This window comes from Saccoglossus kowalevskii, chromosome 22 (genome assembly GCF_978046115.1).
Source record: "Saccoglossus kowalevskii chromosome 22, keSacKowa6.1, whole genome shotgun sequence".
Lineage (NCBI taxonomy): Eukaryota > Metazoa > Hemichordata > Enteropneusta > Harrimaniidae > Saccoglossus > Saccoglossus kowalevskii.
This window is the reverse complement of record NC_140662.1, coordinates 13,605,737-13,624,823: the sequence shown is the minus strand read 5'-3', so window position 1 is coordinate 13,624,823 and position 19,087 is coordinate 13,605,737. Positions and strand designations below refer to the sequence as shown.

The following is a 19,087-nucleotide window of genomic DNA, read 5'->3' as shown; positions in this document are numbered from 1 at the left end:
CCATATATGGTCATCACATTAGTTAGTCACATCTCTTGACCCATACCTTCGATATTGCACAGGTTGCATGTCCTTAACTCTTGCAGTGCTTGATATATTACATTTATGCATATTCAATGAGGTCACATGACCATATATGGTCATCTTGTTTGTTAGTAAAATTTCATGTACCCTCCCTTCAATATTGCACTGGTTGCATGTTCCCGTCTGTAACTGTGCTTGAGTTATGACATTTATGCACATTTGATGAAGTCACATGACCATATATGGTCATCACATTAGTTAGTCACATCTCATGTCTTATAGCTTCGATATTGCACAGGTTGCATGTCCCTATCTGTAACAGTGCTTGATATATTACATATATGCATATTTAATGAGATCACATGACCATATATGGTCATCTTGTTTGTTAGTAGAATTTCATGTACCATCACTTCAATATTGCACTGGTTGCATGTTCCTATCTGTAACAGTGCTTGAGATATTGCAATTATGTCTATAAAATGAGGTCACGTGACCATATAAAAGAACAAAAAAATATGAAAAAACATTCTAAAATCTTCTTATAAAAAACGGCTTTTCGCCTGGACTTCCATATTTTGTAATTAAATACTATGTCATATGATCTTTCAAAGTTATTCAGGGTTAGTTGATTTGTCGAAAATTATGCAAATGAGATGCAAAACAAAATTTCAAAAAATTCTAAAAAAAAAAGTCACGTGACCGCTAAAGTTTTTTTTGATGAAATTTGTTGCCCTTGTCGCACTGCTACTATCATAAAAAAATTGGAGCACTCAGACCCTCAGAAAGGTGCGCAATTCGGCATTGAAAATTTCGCCTTTAATCCAAGATGGCACCCTGGTCATGTGACCTATGTGTCTGAACTTAGGATATGCACCAGATCTCATACAGCTTTACCATTGTGGCAAGTATGGAACTGATCGGTCCAACGGTGTTGACATAAAGCGTGACCAAAAATTTAGGCGGAAGAATAATAATAATAATAATAATAATAATAATAATAAACGGAACAATTACAATAGGGTTTCGACCAAATGGGCTCGAAACCCTAAATATAGCTGCGTTGCAGCAATGTCGGGTTTCGAGCCCACTGACATATTAGCAGCGTTCCAAAATCAGCATCATTGACAATAATATATTAAAGATAATTGCATGGCCTTCATACTAAACATGTTACATGTTCCTGTCTGTAACAGTGCTTAAGGTATTACAATCTTGCATATTTAATGAGGTCCCATGACCATATACGGTCATCGGATGTTTTTTTCAGCTCTGTTGTGCAATAACTTCAATATTGCATTGGTTGCATGTTCCTATCTGTAACAGTGCTTGAGATATAACATTTATGCATATTTGATGAGGTCACATGACCTTATATGGCCAGCAGTGCTTGAGATAATTCAATTATGCATATTTAATGAAGTCACATGACCATATATGGTCATCACATTAGTTTGTCACATCTCTTGACCATACCTCCGATATTGCACAGGTTGCATGTAACTAACTCTTGCAGTGCTTGATATATTACATTTATGCATATTCAATGAGGTCACATGACCATATATAGTCATCTTGTTTGTTAGTAAAATTTCATGTACCATCACTTCAATATTGCACTGGTTGCATGTTCCCGTCTGTAACTGTGCTTGAGTTATTACATTTATGCATATTTGATGAAGTCACATGACCATATATGGTCATCACATTAGTTAGTCACATCTCGTGTCTTATAGCTTCGATATTGCACAGGTTGCATGTCGCTATCTGTAACAGTGCTTGATATATTACATTTATGCATATTTAATGAGATCACATGACCATATATGGTCATCTTGTTTGTTAGTAGAATTTCATGTACCATCACTTCAATATTGCACTGGTTGCATGTTCCTATTTGTAACAGTGCTTGAGATATTGCAATTATGTCTAAAAAATGAGGTCACGTGACCATGTAAAAGAACAAAAAAATATGGAAAAACATTCTAAAATCTTCTTATAAAAAACGGCTTATCGCCTGGACTCAATATTTTGGAATTAAATACTATGTCATATGATCTTTCAAAGTTATTCAGGGTTAGTTGATTTGTCGAAAATTATGCAAATGAGATGCAAAACAAAATTTCAAAAAATTCTAAAAAAAAAGTCACGTGACCGCTAAAGTTTTTTTTGATGAAATTTGTAGCCCTTGTCGCACTGCTACTATCATAAAAAAATTGGAGCACTCAGACCCTCAGAAAGGTGCGCAATTCGGCATTGAAAATTTCGCCTTTAATCCAAGATGGCGGCCTGGTCATGTGACCTATGTGTCTGAACTTAGGATATGCACCAGATCTCATACAGCTTTACCATTGTGGCAAGTATGAAACTGATCGGTCCAACGGTGTTGACATAAAGCGTGACCAAAAATTTAGGCGGAAGAATAATAATAATAATAATAATAAATATAGCTGCGTTGCAGCAATGTCGGGTTTCGAGCCCACTGACTTATTAGCAGCGTTCCAAAATCAGCATCATTGACAATAATATATTAAAGGAAATTGCATGGCCTTCATACTAAACATGCTGCATATTCCTGTCTGTAACAGTGCTTAAGGTATTACAATCTTGTATATATATAATGATGTCCCATGACCATATATGGTCATTGGATGTTTTTGTCAGCTCTGTTGTGCAATAACTTCAATATTGCATTGGTTGCATTTTCCTATCTGTAACAGTGCTTGAGATATAACATTTATGCATATTTGATGAGGTCACATGACCATATGTGGTCATCACATTAGTTAGTCACATCTCTTGTTCCATAGATTCGATATTGCACAGGTTGCATGTTCCCGTCTGCAAAAGTGCTTGAGTTATTACATTTATGCATATTTAATGATGTCACATGACCGTGTATGGGCATCAGATGTGTTAGTCACATATCTTGTCTCATAGCTTCGATATTGCACAGGTTGTGTGTTTCTATCTGTTACTGTGTTTCAAATATAACATTTATGCATATTTGATGAGGTCACATGACCATATATGGTCATCACATTAGTTAGTCACATCTCTTGTTCCATAGATTCGATATTGCACAGGTTGCATGTTCCCGTCTGTAATAGTACTTGAGTTATTACATTTATGCTTATTTGATGAGGTCACATGACCATATATGGTCATCGGATATGTTAGTGACTTCTGTTGTGCAATAGCTTCAATATTGCACTGGTTGCATGTTCCTATCTGTAACAGTGCTTGAGTTATTACATTTATGCATATTTGATGAAATTACATGACCATATATGGTCATCACATTAGTTAGCCACATCTCTTGTCTCATAGCTTCGATATTGCATAGGTTGCATGTCTCTATCTGTGATTCTGCTTGAGATATTACAATTATGCATATTTAATGACGTCACATGACCATATACGGTCATCACATTAGTTACTCACATCTCATGTCCCACAGCTTCGATTTTCCACAGGTTGCATGTTCATGTCTGTAACAGTGCTTGAGATAATTCAATTATGCATATTTAATGAAGTCACATGACCATATATGGTCATCACATTAGTTAGTCACATCTCTTGACCCATACCTTCGATATTGCACAGTTTGCATGTCCCTAACTCTTGCAGTGCTTGATATATTACATTTATGCATATTTAATGAGGTCACATGACCATATATGGTCATCTTGTTTGTTAGTCAAATTTTATGTACCATCACTTCAATATTGCACTGGTTGCATGTTCCCGTCTGTAACTGTGCTTGAGTTATTACATTTATGCATATTTGATGAAGTCACATGACCATATATGGTCATCACATTAGTTAGTCACATCTCGTGTCTTATAACTTCGATAATGCATAGGTTGCATGTCCCTATCTGTAACAGTGCTTGATATATTACATTTATGCATATTTAATGAGATCACATGACCATACATGGTCATCTTGTTTGTTAGTAGAATGTCATGTACCATCACTTCAATATTGCACTGGTTGCATGTTCCTATCTGTAACAGTGCTTGAGATATTGCAATTATGTCTATAAAATGTGGTCACGTGACCATATAAAAGAACAAAAAAATATGAAAAAACATTCTAAAATCTTCTTATAAAAAACGGCTTTTCGCCTGGACTTCCTTATTTTGGAATTAAATACTATGTCATATGATCTTTCAAAGTTATTCAGGGTTAGTTGATTTGTCGAAAATTATGCAAATGAGATGCAAAACAAAATTTAAAAAAATTCTAAAAAAAAAAGTCACGTGACCGCTAAAGTTTTTTTTGATGAAATTTGTAGCCCTTGTCGCACTGCTACTATCATAAAAAAATTGGAGCACTCAGACCCTCAGAAAGGTGCGCAATTCGGCATTGAAAATTTCGCCTTTAATCCAAGATGGCGGCCTGGTCATGTGACCTATGTGTCTGAACTTAGGATATGCACCAGATCTCATACAGCTTTACCATTGTGGCAAGTATGGAACTAATCGGTCCAACGGTGTTGACATAAAGCGTGACCAAAAATTTAGGCGGAAGAATAATAATAATAATAATAATAATAAATATAGCTGCGTTGCAGCAATGTCGGGTTTCGAGCCCACTGACTTATTAGCAGCGTTCCAAAATCAGCATCATTGACAAGAATATATTAAAGGATTTGCATGACCTTCATACTAAACATGTTACATGTTCCTGTCTGTAACAGTGCTTAAGGTATTACAATCTTGCATATTTAATGATGTCACATGACCATATATGGTCATCGGATACGTTAGTCACAAATCTTATCACATAGCTTTGATATTGCACAGGTTGCATGTCCCTATCCGTAGCAGTGTTTGAGATATCACAATTATGCATATTTGATGAGGTCACATAACCATATATAGTCATCGGATACGTTAGTCACATGTCTTATCCCATAGCTTCGATATTGCACTGGTTGCATGTTCCTATCTGTAACAGAGCTTGAGTTATTACATTTATGCATATTTGATTAGGTCACATGACCATATATGGTCATCCGATGTGTGAGTCACCTCTCTTGTCCTATACTTTCAATATTGCACTGGTTGCATGTTTCTGTCTGTAACAGTGCTTGAGTTATTGCATTTATGTATATGTGATGAGGTCACATGACCATATATGGTCATCGGATATTTTAGTCACCTCTGTTGTGCAATAACTTCAATATTGCACTGGTTGCGTGTTCCTATCTGTAACAGTGCTTGAGTTATTGCATTTTATGCATATTTGATAAGGTCACATGACCATATATGGTCATCACATTAGTTAGTCACATCTCTTGTCTCATAGCTTCGATATTGCACAGGTTGCATGTTCCCGTCTGTAACAGTGCTTGATATATTACATTTATGCATATTTAATGACGTCACATGACCATATATGGTCATCTTGTTTGTTAGTAAAATTTCTTGTACCATCACTTCAGTATTGCATTGGCTGCATGTTCCCGTCTGTAACAGTGCTTGAGTTATTACATTTATGCATATTTGATGAAGTCACATGACCAGATATATTTTCATCACATTAGTTAGTCACATCTCGTGTCTCATAGCTTCGATATTGCACAGGTTGCATGTCCCTATCTGTAACAGTGCTTGTGTTATTACATTAATGCATATTTAATGATGTCACATGATCATACATGGTCATCGGATATGTTAGTCACCTTTCTGGTGCAATACCTTCAATACTGCACTAGTTGCATGTTCCTGTCTGCAACAGTGCTTGAGTTATTACATTTATGCATATTTGATGAGGTCACATGACCATATATGGTCATCGGATATGTTCGTCACCTCTGTTGTGCAACAACTTCAATATTGGACTGGTTGCATGTTCCTATATGTAACAGTGCTAGAGATACAACATTTATGCGTATTTGATGAAGTCACATGACCATATATGGTCATCACATTAGTTAGTCACATCTCGTGTCTTATAGCTTCGATATTGCACAGGTTGCATGTCCCTATCTGTAACAGTGCTTGATATATTGCAATTATGTCTATAAAATGAGGTCACGTGACCATATAAAAGAACAAAAAAATATGAAAATACATTCTAAAATCTTCTTATAAAAAACGGCTTATCGCCTGGACTCAATATTTTGGAATTAAATACTATGTCATATGCTCTTTCAAAGTTATTCAGGGTTAGTTAATTTGTCGAAAATTATGCAAATGAGATGTAAAACAAAATTTAAAAAAATTCTAAAAAAAAAAGTCACGTGACCGCTAAAGTTTTTTTTGATGAGATTTGTAGCCCTTGTCGCACTGCTACTATCATAAAAAAATTGGAGCACTCAGACCCTCAGAAAGGTGCGCAATTCGGCATTGAAAATTTCGCCTTTAATCCAAGATGGCGGCCTGGTCATGTGACCTATGTGTCTGAACTTAGGATATGCACCAGATCTCATATAGCTTTACCATTGTGGCAAGTATTGAATTGATCGGTCCAACGGCGTTGACATAAAGTGTGACCAAAAATTTAGGCGGAAGAATAATAATAATAATAATAATAATAAATATAGCTGCGTTGCAGCAATGTCGGGTTTCGAGCCCACTGACATATTAGCATCGTTCCAAAATCAGCATCATTGACAATAATATATTAAAGGAAATTGCATGGCCTTCATACTAAACATGTTACATGTTCCTGTCTGTAACAGTGCTTAAGGTATTACAATCTTGCATATTTAATAATGTCCCATGATCATATACGGTCATCGGATGTTTTTTTCAGCTCTGTTGTGCAATAACTTCAATATTGCATTGGTTGCATGGTCCTATCTGTAACAGTGCTTGAGATATAACATTTGTGCATATTTGATGAGGTCACCTGACCATATATGGTCATCACATTAGTTAGTCACATCTCTTGTTCCATAGATTCGATATTGCACAGGTTGCATATTCCCGTCTGTAATAGTGCTTGAGTTATTACATTTATGCTTATTTGATGAGGTCACATGACCATATATGGTCAACGGATATGTTAGTCACTTCTGTTGTGCAATAGCTTCAATATTGCACTGGTTGCATGTTCCTATCTGTAACAGTGCTTGAGTAATAACATTTATGCATATTTAATTGAGGTCACATGACCATATATGGTCATCGGATGTGTTAGTCACTTCTGTTGTGCAATAGCTTCAATATTGCACTGGTTGCATGTTCCTATCTGTAACAGTGCTTGAGATATAACATTTATGCATATTTGATGAGGTCACATGACCATATATGGTCATCGGATGTGTTAGTCAATTCTGTTGTGCAATAGCTTCAATATTGCACTGGTTGCATGTTCCTATCTGTAACAGTGCTTGAGTTATTACATTTATGCATATTTGATGAAATTATATGACCATATATGGTCATCACATTAGTTAGCCACATCTCTTGTCTCATAGCTTCGATATTGCATAGGTTGCATGTCTCTATCTGTGATTCTGCTTGATATATTACTATTATGCATATTTAATGACGTCACATGACCATATACTGTCATCACATTAGTTACTCACATCTCATGTCCCACAGCTTCGATTTTGCACAGGTTGCATGTTCATGTATGTAACAGTGCTTGAGATAATTCAATTATGCATATTTAATGAAGTCACATGACCATATATGGTCATCACATTAGTTAGCCACATCTCTTGACCCATACCTTCGATATTGCACAGGTTGCATGTCCCTAACTCTTGCAGTGCTTGATATATTACATTTATGCATATTCAATGAGGTCACATGACCATATATGGTCATCTTGTTTGTTAGTAAAATTTCATGTACCATCACTTCAATATTGCACTGGTTGCATGTTCCCGTCTGTAACTGTGCTTGAGTTATTACATTTATGCATATTTGATGAAGTCACATGACCATATATGGTCATCACATTAGTTAGTCACATCTCGTGTCTTATAGCTTCGATATTGCACAGGTTGCATGTCCCTATCTGTAACAGTGCTTGATATATTACATTTATGCATATTTAATGAGATCACATGACCATATATGGTCATCTTGTTTGTTAGTAGAATTTCATGTACCATCACTTCAATATTGCACTGGTTGCATGTTCCTATCTGTAACAGTGCTTGAGATATTGCAATTATGTCTAAAAAATGAGGTCACGTGACCATGTAAAAGAACAAAAAAATATGGAAAAACATTCTAAAATCTTCTTATAAAAAACGGCTTATCGCCTGGACTCAATATTTTGGAATTAAATACTATGTCATATGATCTTTCAAAGTTATTCAGGGTTAGTTGATTTGTCGAAAATTATGCAAATGAGATGCAAAACAAAATTTAAAAAAATTCTAAAAAAAAAAGTCACGTGACCGCTAAAGTTTTTTTTGATGAAATTTGTAGCCCTTGTCGCACTGCTACTATCATAAAAAAATTGGAGCACTCAGACCCTCAGAAAGGTGCGCAATTCGGCATTGAAAATTTCGCCTTTAATCCAAGATGGCGGCCTGGTCGTGTGACCTATGTGTCTGAACTTAGGATATGCACCAGATCTCATACAGCTTTACTATTGTGGCAAGTATGGAACTGATCGGTCCAACGGTGTTCACATAAAGCGTGACCAAAAATTTAGGCGGAATCATAATAATAATAATAATAAACGGAACAATTTCAATAGGGTTTCGACCAAATGGGCTCGAAACCCTAATAATAATAAACGGAACAATTACAAAAGGGTTTCGACCAAATGGGCTCGAAACCCTAATAATAATAAACGGAACAATTACAAAAGGGTTTCGACCAAATGGGCTCGAAACCCTAATAATAATAATAAACGGAACAATTACAATAGGGTTTCGACCAAATGGGCTCGAAACCCTAATAATAATAATAAACGGAACAATTACAAAAGGGTTTCGACCAAATGGGCTCGAAACCCTAATAATAATAATAATAATAATAATAATAATAAACATAACAAAAACAATAGGCTTTCAAGCCTGAAGGGACTTGAAAGCCTAATAATAAACATAACAAAAACAATAGGCTTTCAAGCCTGAAGGGACTTGAAAGCCTAAAAATATTACCCACACAGCATTCTACAGGTTACTTGTTTTATGTTTAATTTATCGTTTTTACAGGGACATTTTCCAAATGCATTAGTATAATGGCAAAGGTAACGCCCATCTATAAAAAAGGCCCAAACAATATCCCCGGGAACAATACGCCAATCTCAGTGTTTTCGAAAGGGCGATGTTGCCACCAAAAGCATAACTTTGAAAACTACAGCTAAACTTTAAATTTCTTGATTTAAATTAATAATAAATTAATTAAATTTATATATTTCTTCATTGATTTCTCACCGCCAATTCATCAGTTGAAACTATGCCAAAAACCAAAATGTTAGATTCCAGAAATTATTAGAAATTCACTTGGTCGACATTAACCAGGGAATTCGTTATGTTAACTGTTAATTAAAATTTGCATTACAGAATGTGGAACATTAAACAACAACAAATTATATGATGTACATAAATTAAATTAAATTTCCAATTACAAAATTTGAAAGTTAAACAAAACAAAAAATATATGTTGCCCGTAACTCGAAGTTTGGTTAACTGTTCTTTAAAGTTCGAGTTATTAAATGTGGACGTTCAACGAAAACCCAAATGTATGTTGCCCGTAGCTTGAAGTTCTGTTAACTGTTAATTAAACATCGAGTTACAATTTGGGCGTGCTTTCAGAAATGTGGTTGCTGTTTCCCAAAATATGGGCGTGGTCATTTCTGTAACTCGATGTTTTCGTAACTCGAACAATTTAACAACTCGTTAAAGTTACGCCGTAAATAAGCAGTCAACACCAACGTGCATGTTATATAATTTCACTTTTCTACGTAGCGGTTTGATGCGTCTAATCACCGAAAACCATGTGACATTTGTTTGGTCCCATCACTTGCCTTCCACGTGCTTACCGAGCACACGGCAAATGTGATATCCCAGAGTTCAATGCGTTTTGTACCATCCAATATACACTTTATCTCCGCACGAGGGCGCAATTTCAAATTGAAAGAAAAACTAGCATACACGCTATTACCATTCTATGACCTCAATTGACCCACCAGCCTCATTCCCAACTTGATACTGGAATTCTCATTTTTTGATGTATTTAAAGTTTTTTACCCGGATCGTTTTAACCATTTCAATAAATAGTTATAGACTATAGACTATAATTGATTATGCGAAATTACTGCATTTTTGGTGGTTTTTGGCCTACTCCTCTCACTGTTATGTTAGAATTACCGCGAGAGTGCCTCCTATGGATTGTCAACATGGCGGCTCACAAAGTTACGTTCGGTAAGTCCTTTTTTTTTACGTTTTACACACAAAAAAAGCAATTTTTAGAAAATAACGTTCGATTTCTTCAATTGTTGGCGCCTTTTTTGTTGCAATAATGCTGGTCGTGAAAATGAAAAACGTAATTTTGTTGGGGATTTTGAGAGCTTTACAACGATATGTAGATCGACCATATACACGTTATGTCCCTCATAGGAGTAGTGAATAAAGTGTCATAATGTATTTTGTCATTAATTTGCATACCATATATTCACTATTGAGATAATATATACACTATTGAGATACTATGGGTATAGGGATAAAATGAACATTTTCCATGTATCTGTTTTTGATACCAATGCATTTCATTCGTTTCTCTCAATATTATTTTCTGACATATTATTCATAATAAATTATGTAATATTAAAGTGAGAATATACTAAATATAGTTAATAACAAATGATTTTCAAAAAAAATGTGCCACGCCCCCTCCACTTGCCCCATTTCTCCAGTAAACGTGACACACATTGATGTGTTTGAAGTTAAAAAATTAATACCTAGAAAATAGTGTCATTACAAATTTGACAATTTAGGCTGACTTTAGAATAGTTTTACCAAGTGTAAATAATAATTTATTATTATGACAGATTTTTTATATTAAATATTGAGATTAGTTTAATAACAAATGATTTTCAAAGAAAATGTGCCAGGCCCCCTCCACATGCCCCATTTTTTACAGTCAAAGACTTCATAGAAAATAGTGTCATTACAAATTAATTTGACAATTTAGGCTGACTTTGGAATAGTTTTACCAAGTGTAAATAATAATTTATTATTATGACAGATTTTTGATATTAAATATTGAGATTAGTAATGCATCTTGTGTTTTGTTTCAGATCTTTTGTGCTGAACTTACCATGGACAGTTTGCATGTGACGAGTGATACATGGCTTGATTTTATATACAACATGGAGATGTGATGCACATAGTGTTTTGTATTCCTTGTGTGTGCCAAATAAAATTTCAAAATGTGATTCAGCAGAATCCAACAAATTCACTTCAATGTGTTCAGTGTATTTAATTTCAAATGCTAGTGAAGCTGCTTCAAGTTTCTTATCAAGTTTGTTAAGATGTGCGAAGCACAAAATGGGAGTCTTTGCAGTTAGTGTGTCTGTATGTGTGTATGTGTGTATGTGTGTGTGTATGTGTGTCCGACTGTTCCACTGCTATCTCAAGAACCATACATCGGTTTTTGATGAAACTTGGTGCATAGATGCTCTGGGCCAATGCGCAGATTTGATTAGGTTTTGGTAAAAATCCATGCTCGTTAATTACCTAATTTGCATGATAATTAGCTAATTTTTAGCTGTTCTATGACTGTTCCACTGATATCTAAAGAACCACTCATTGGATTTTGATGAAACTTGGTACATAGATGCTCTGAACATATGCGCAAATTTGATTAATTTTTGGTAAAAATCCGTGCATATTAATTACCTAATTTGCATGATAATTAGCTATTTTTTAGTGGTTCCATGACTGTTCCACTGATATCTAAACAACCACTCATTGGATTTTGATGAAACTTGGTACATAGATGCTCTAAACTAATGCTAGGTTTTGATTAGTTTTTGGTAATAATCCGTGGATACTAATTACCTAATTTGCATAATGATTAGTCAATTTTCGGTTTTTCCACTGATATCTCAAGTACTAATCATCACATTTCAATGAAACTTGGTACATAGATGTCATACGACACTGCACAGACCTGATAGTTTTTATGGTAATATCAGTACATATTAATTACCTAATTTGCATAATTAATTAATTTTCAGCATTTGATATAAGTAGTTAGCATTACATTTCAATGAAACTTGGTACTTACATACTCAAGGACTATGCAGAGATTGATTGTTTTCGATAAATATTTGTGCATATTAATCACCTAATTTGCATAATTAGTTAATTTCCAGCTTTTCCATGGGTATCTCAAGTACTAATCATCGCATTTCAATGAACCTTGGTACATAGATCCTTTAGGACTATGCAGAGACCTGATTAGTTTTAGGGTAAATAATTGTGCATATTAATTACCTAATTTGCATAATTAATTTTCAGCTTTTCTACTGATATCTAAAGTACTAATCACATTTCAATGAATCTAGAATTATGCAGACCCAATTAGTTTCCGGTAAATATTTGTGCATATTAATCACCTAATTTGCATAATTAACCAACTTTCACACTGATATCTCAGGTACTATACATCACATATCAATGAATGTACATGGATCCTGTAGGACAATAGACAGACCTGAATAATTGTGGGTTACAATCTGTACATATTAATTACCTAATTTGCATAATTAACCAATTTTAAGCTTTCACACTGATATATAAAGGACCGTAAAAACTCCAAATTTTCGACCGGTTTTAAATAATTGGTGTTAGAAATGTGACGTGTTTTTAGAGTCAAAATTAAGGTGCATTTTCGGACGGTCGAATTTTTCAGAATAGAAATCAGCAAATGAAAAAATGGGGATGATAGACAGTGTGCTTCATTAGTTTTTAAACAATGCAATGTCCGTCAATTGACGTAAACTTCCTCATGTTTCACGGTAAAAGCAAAGGTCGTGGCCGAGTTGTAACTCAAAATCTAAACAAAGTCATCAATCAGTGAGTATTATGACAAGCAAAACAAAACATCAAGTCGCGGAGAAGAGGTCAGCACAAAACTAATAGGTCAAAAGACAAAGCTGTCTCGCACTACCTAGGAAAACTTGCGAATGTTCGAAGTACAGGTACCCATTGGACAAAAGATACATGGAAGTTTAGCAAACTATCTCCCCGACCCAGTGCAATGTATCCGGTTAGAATCAAAGCTCACGTGTCCCTTATTTGAGGGACCAAATTCTGCCGTAAATTCGCCCTTGGATTAAAAAATAAAATGGGATTTAAGAAAATAAAATGGGACTTTTAAGGTGTATTTTGGCGTCATTTTTCGGACATTTCAATCAATCCTGCCGGCTAAAATAGAGTAAGTTTTACCGTAGTCATTGACGTCTGTCTATTCAAGAGTACACGTGTATGATTTTTATCGTGACTAGCGTGAGCGGGTAAGCTTCCTTTCGAGAATGAGCTGTTATCACTGTGAACAATGTTAAATTATTCTTCAGATGACCAGTTTATTTTTTAAAAACAACTAATTTTTTTATTTAAAAAAAATCATGCCGTTTTCGCATCAAAATCCAAGCCAAAATATCGTACTACAACATCAATCTCTTCCGCATTGCGTTCAATAACATTAACATATTTAAATAAGCTATGGTAATTTGAACATGTTGGCATCATCCAGCTTTTTGATTGGTTAATTAGCGATTTGACCTATTTGACCTAAGAGAACATGGCGGATATCCTACAGCATCAAACGTTTATACGAGACCGGAATCATTCGCTTACGATGAAAATAAGTTGACTTTTATTTGTATTTCATAACCATTCAACAAATTTATTTTGTGTACATTATTATAATCACTACTGAGTACAGTAATAATCAACAATTCAGAAACGCAGCATGCCGAGATTTTTGTGTTCGTTTTTATTTGAAACTTCGTTTATTTAGAATATATTTTCGTTACCAATAAAATAAAAATCTCTCAGTCAATCAGAAACCCGGATTCATGCCTTCGAGGAAGGTCCCGTTTGAACGCTCACATCGTTTTTTTTTTTCGTTTGGGGGAAAACTAAAACTGGTCGCAATTTTCGAATAAGAATGAGTCGGCAATTTTTAGTGGAGTCGAAAATTTGGAGGTAAATAAAACACCGAAACCCGGCAAATAAATTGGCGACCGAATTTTTAGAGGGGTCGAAATTTTGGAGTTTTCACGGTACTAATTATCTCATTTCAATGAAACTTAGTACAAAGATGCTCTAGGACAATGTACAAACCTAATTAGTTTGGGGTAAAAATCTGTTCATATTAATTCCCTAATAAGCATAATAATTCATAATTTTTTGATTCTAATCACATTTCAATTAAACTTGGAGACATAGATTTTCTGTTACATTGCGCAGACCTCATTAGTTTTACACTCAAATCTGGTCATATTAATTTTCTGATTTGCATAATTAGTTTTCAGCTAAGTAATTTCGAATTATATTTCATGTGTCTCCAATACTCTCAGCACATGGGAGTTCTTTCTAAGCTTTCTTTGATTAGTAACTTGAAGTAACTTTGCTGAATGATTTGCTTCATTAATTTCAACCTTGGTATCAAATTGGTCGACCAGTTTTGTTTCATATTGCTTCACATCATGTTTTTGATCTTCAGATAACTTTGCAAACTTTTGTATAAATTCCAGTTGTTGGTCGATCTTTTGAGCCTCGTTGAAGAGCTTGTCAATTAGTTTACCCACGTTTCTCAATTTAGCATGAAGGTGATCCATAGTGTATTCATTTATGGGGTCATACTTTATAAGAGGATGATTACTCTGACCATTACTTTTTTCTTCTGCCCATGAATTCATATCCGCAAGAGTGATAGACATATCCCATTCATGATTTGGATTGTGACATTTATGAACTGTAGCCAAACATAAATTGCAGAAAAAACTGGTATTCTTTCTCTGCAAGACCAAACTTTTATACTTTTCATCTCGTTCCAGTTTTCTACAGTATTTCATCCCCTTTATACCATGTTTGGCAAATTTTTCAGTGCATGCCAGAACAGGAAGAATATCAACTTCTATCAGTGCATCACTCTCTGGGGCATTTATAATGGCAAATGGAATGCGGCTTGCATCAGAAGACTGGATTTGGATTTCTCCATACTTCATTACCATTATATATTATCAGACGTATAGCACCACTGATGGCAAATACTTTGAAATGTTGGGACACTCCCTTGAAATCTTGGAAAGTGTGGCCACCCTCACCTACAACTATTTCTAACTTCTGTCTCTCATTTTCATCATCAAGGTCATAATCCAATTTCTTTTCAGTCAATATGTTGAGGACACTTCTCCAAACCAGGCCTTCAATATCATGAACAAACCAGCCCTTTTTATTTTGAGAGGCAGTTTCTGACACCATTTCAAATTATTTCACAAAGTGGTTAATTTGAGAATTCTTGAAACATTTTCTTGTGTTCTCAGAGATTTCTCTAAACCATCATTGTCAGATTCAGATAGACCTCCCCCTAGATGGATAAATATGTGTTCTGCTTCAGAATCATTCCATAATTTAGTGTCATTTGTAGTCTGATCTAATTTCTGGGAAGATGGTGCTGCTAATAAAGCCAATTTAACAGAAGGAGGCAGAATATCTGAAGTAATGGCTTCCTTGAAAAATGATACAGATAATACTGATTTGGCAAATGTTCTATCTTTATTTAATCGTAATTGCCAAAGGGCACTCTCATCAAATCCAGACAACTTTTCACCTACTGCCTGGAGCTGATTTAAGATTTTACTGATGTAGGCTCGACTCCCAGTGGCTTTCTTAGAAATTGCTGATCTTTTCGTGCTAAATAGAACTGCAAGAGAGACTTCCAAATATTTCTTTGAATCATCCCATTCGTGACCCTTTAAATTTTCCAGCAAATTTCTCACCACTTGTCTTACTTGAGATGGCCCTTTTTGAATGATCAAATCGGAAAGTTGCCCTATTTCATTAGCAACGAGCGATCTCGCCTTCATCAGCTTAAATCTGTGAAAAGCACGGCTGGCAATAAAGCTTGCCGTCATTCCCATAACGAACAAATCATTCGACGCGATAGCATAAAATCGCCTACAAACCATTCGAAGTGAGCACATCGTTTTAACTTTATCGAACTGTGATATATAGTCATCACTGTCATTAAAAAAGCAACAAAACCCGAATATTCGAGTCAAAGTCTCGGAAGAAAGATCAGAAAGCGAACGACCTTGTGTGCCGACGGACAACATCGGCGATCGAGTGAGCAGTTGAAGCCAATTTCCCACGTAATGTTGCGGCTTGTTTACTGTAGTTCGCGTGCAGTCGGCGAAACAACTTATTTTTTATGGCCGAGTCTCGTGCCACGCCCGTGGCAGGAGACAATATGGCTACTGCCACGGGCGTGGCAGGAGACAATGTGGCTATTGCCACGTCCCGGAAGTAAACGTACCAACGTTCTATGTGTAGTTTTGGTCGTCATATACAGATTTTTCACTTGTTTTACCATTGGTGTTTGAATAAAATACTTTCACAGTGGTGTCGTTGTCAGAAATAATTTCAATTCGCGCATTTTATACGAAAATGCGAGGTCCAACCATTGACGGAAACTTTGTACGCCCTCCGGTGTTGGGAACTTGGAACACTACGTTTACCTAAAGCCAACCTCGGCGTTTATCAATCTAATAAAACTCGCAAATTACGGCGTCGTTACCGTATTTTTAAAGTTTTAAATAAAATCAATATAGTACCAATAATATATTATTTCCTCTTTTTTACAGTCAGAGATATGGTTAATGTTATATGTAACTGGGAATTACCAATATTCAATAATATGCAACAGGTGATACTTTGAATTATGACGACGAGACCATCGACTGTACGAATGAAAAGTTATTTTATCCGAATAATAAAACAGGTTTTATAATTGAAAGTGAGCTTATAAGAGAGAGCATGAACACACTTGTAGCACGACTAATATCAATAGTATATTCATTGTCATTGCGACCTGTTTTTTTTTTTAGAGAAAAAACCTTGCAACTTAGCATAGTAAATTTCCACAGTATTTCCACATTTACTTTTACAACTGACTGTGAGGTACGTTCACACTATTTCGCTGTTATACAAGTCGTTAATCGACGCAATTACACAATTCAATGTCCCCGCCTAAATGGGAAAATTAAACCAGTGCATGTTAAATTATAAGGCTATGTAATGATTTCTTAATACATGTTCATGCAGGCACTACCTAGTCATTCTGAAGTAATTTGATTTACTAGTTTCCAGAGAAACCAAGTAACGTATCTCCTGAAGAAAATTATTTTAATAGTGTATTTTCGTTATATAACGACGCCGTGATTTGCGAGTTTTATTAGATTGATAAACTCCAAGGTTGGCTTCAGGTAAACGTAGTGTTCCAAGTTCCCAACACCGGAGGGCGTACAAAGGTTCCGGCAATGGCTGGTAAAAAATGCGCAAATTAAAATTATTTCTACCGTACACGACAATGAAACCATTGTAACAGTATTTTATCAAAACGCCGACGGTGATTCGCGAGTTTTATTAGATTGATAAACGCCGGAGTTGGCTTTGGGTAAACGTAGTGTTCCAAGTCCCCAACACCGGAGGGCGTACAAAGGTTCCGTCAATGGTTGGACTTCACATTTTCGTATAAAACGCGCGAATTGAAATTATTTCTGACAACGACACCACTGTGAAAGTATTTTATTCAAACACCGATGGTAAAACAAGTGAAAAATCTGTATATGACGGCCGAAACTACACATAGAACTTCGGTACGTTTACTTCCGGGACGTGGCAATAGCCACATTGTCTCCTGCCACGCCCGTGGCAGTAGCCATATTGTCTCCTGCCACGGGCGTGGCACGAGACACTCCGATTTTTTATATAAGGCATGCCCTTACATTTGTAAATAAAGAAGTAATATGGGCATCGACCAACCATTGGAATTCACACTTTTCGACCAATCAACCAATGGAAAACGTTCTTTTTCGCATAGTGACATCGTGACCCATTCACAGAGTGCAATATTTGACATTCGGCCCCTTCACATACCTGTGTCGCCCCTAGCGACCTTGGAAATCCGTCACATGACAAATTACAACACACACGGGGTTCGAACTCAAGACTATTAAAAATGATAGAAAGAGTGAAAATGTTGTCTTACCAATTACTTGCCTCAACTGTTTTTCGTCTACCAAGGCCTTGATAAAGTCACCTGACCCACATCCTACATCTAGTAAACAGTCTGTACTGTTTATTGGCATTCGTGTCACCACTTCGTTGACGGCTCCTGTGACGTGGGGTTTTCTGTATGTTGAAAAAGAGTGGAATTCCTCTGGATTCATTCTAATATCTATGTTAACACGTGTTTTTTTTTTCTTAAGTTGCAGCAGCCGAATCGAGCGTACTGATAAATGCAATGGTAACTAGAACGGTCGAGGTCATATACAATATAAACTATAGGTCATAGGTTATCTAGGGCGGCACTCGTCGCGCAGGGCTCTAGGGACATTTGTGTTGATTCCTCAGCTCCTGAGAGCGAGGTTATTCCTCAGCTCCTGAGAGCGAGGTTATTTGTAGATATGTTGGCGATCGCCGCTGTGTCTATGGAAGTACTATGGGAGATTGCATGATGGGAGTGAAAAGTCTTTTGATCAGTAAAATAATTTTAGAAAAGTGAAAACTAAAATTACTGTGAAATAAAGGTTGGTTTTAAATATTAAATATCACGGCATTTGGATGTAATAATGAAAGGAAATTGAACTGGTATGAAAGGGCAGTACATGTAGCCAGAACTTCACAATACATCCATCAAAGCGGTTGCAAAGTGTCAACAACTATGGACAAGAGAACTGGTGATGGTTGTGAACCATAACTGCCTCAGCACAAAGGCTGTTGTGTAATACCAGGGAATGTAAAGGGAAATGTATTGTAGTGTTACCTCTGTGTAATTTACAATATATCTGCATTAACCTTCACTATTAAGGACAATATGGGAGTAGAAGCAAGTT

General features: G+C 35.7%; 1 protein-coding gene and 2 long non-coding RNA genes across 3 annotated transcripts in view; 2 read left to right on the top strand and 1 right to left on the bottom strand.

The window, feature by feature from the left end:
• Positions 1-18,513, bottom strand: part of LOC100369663 (uncharacterized) — a 41,218-nt gene extending 22,705 nt beyond the window's left edge. The window contains exon 1 of the mRNA XM_085496159.1: positions 18,241-18,513. Within this exon, the coding sequence (XP_085352285.1) occupies positions 18,241-18,421 (181 nt within the window). The 5' untranslated portion in view covers positions 18,422-18,513. The remainder of the gene's footprint in view (positions 1-18,240) is intronic.
• LOC146729026 (uncharacterized) lies at positions 10,078-11,415 on the top strand. Its single transcript, XR_014928248.1, has 2 exons — positions 10,078-10,379; positions 11,255-11,415. It is a non-coding gene; the product is annotated as an uncharacterized LOC146729026 (long non-coding RNA).
• Positions 12,778-13,329, top strand: LOC146729025 (uncharacterized). Its single transcript, XR_014928283.1, has 2 exons — positions 12,778-12,832; positions 12,992-13,329. It is a non-coding gene; the product is annotated as an uncharacterized LOC146729025 (long non-coding RNA).
• Positions 18,514-19,087: the final 574 nt, after the last annotated feature.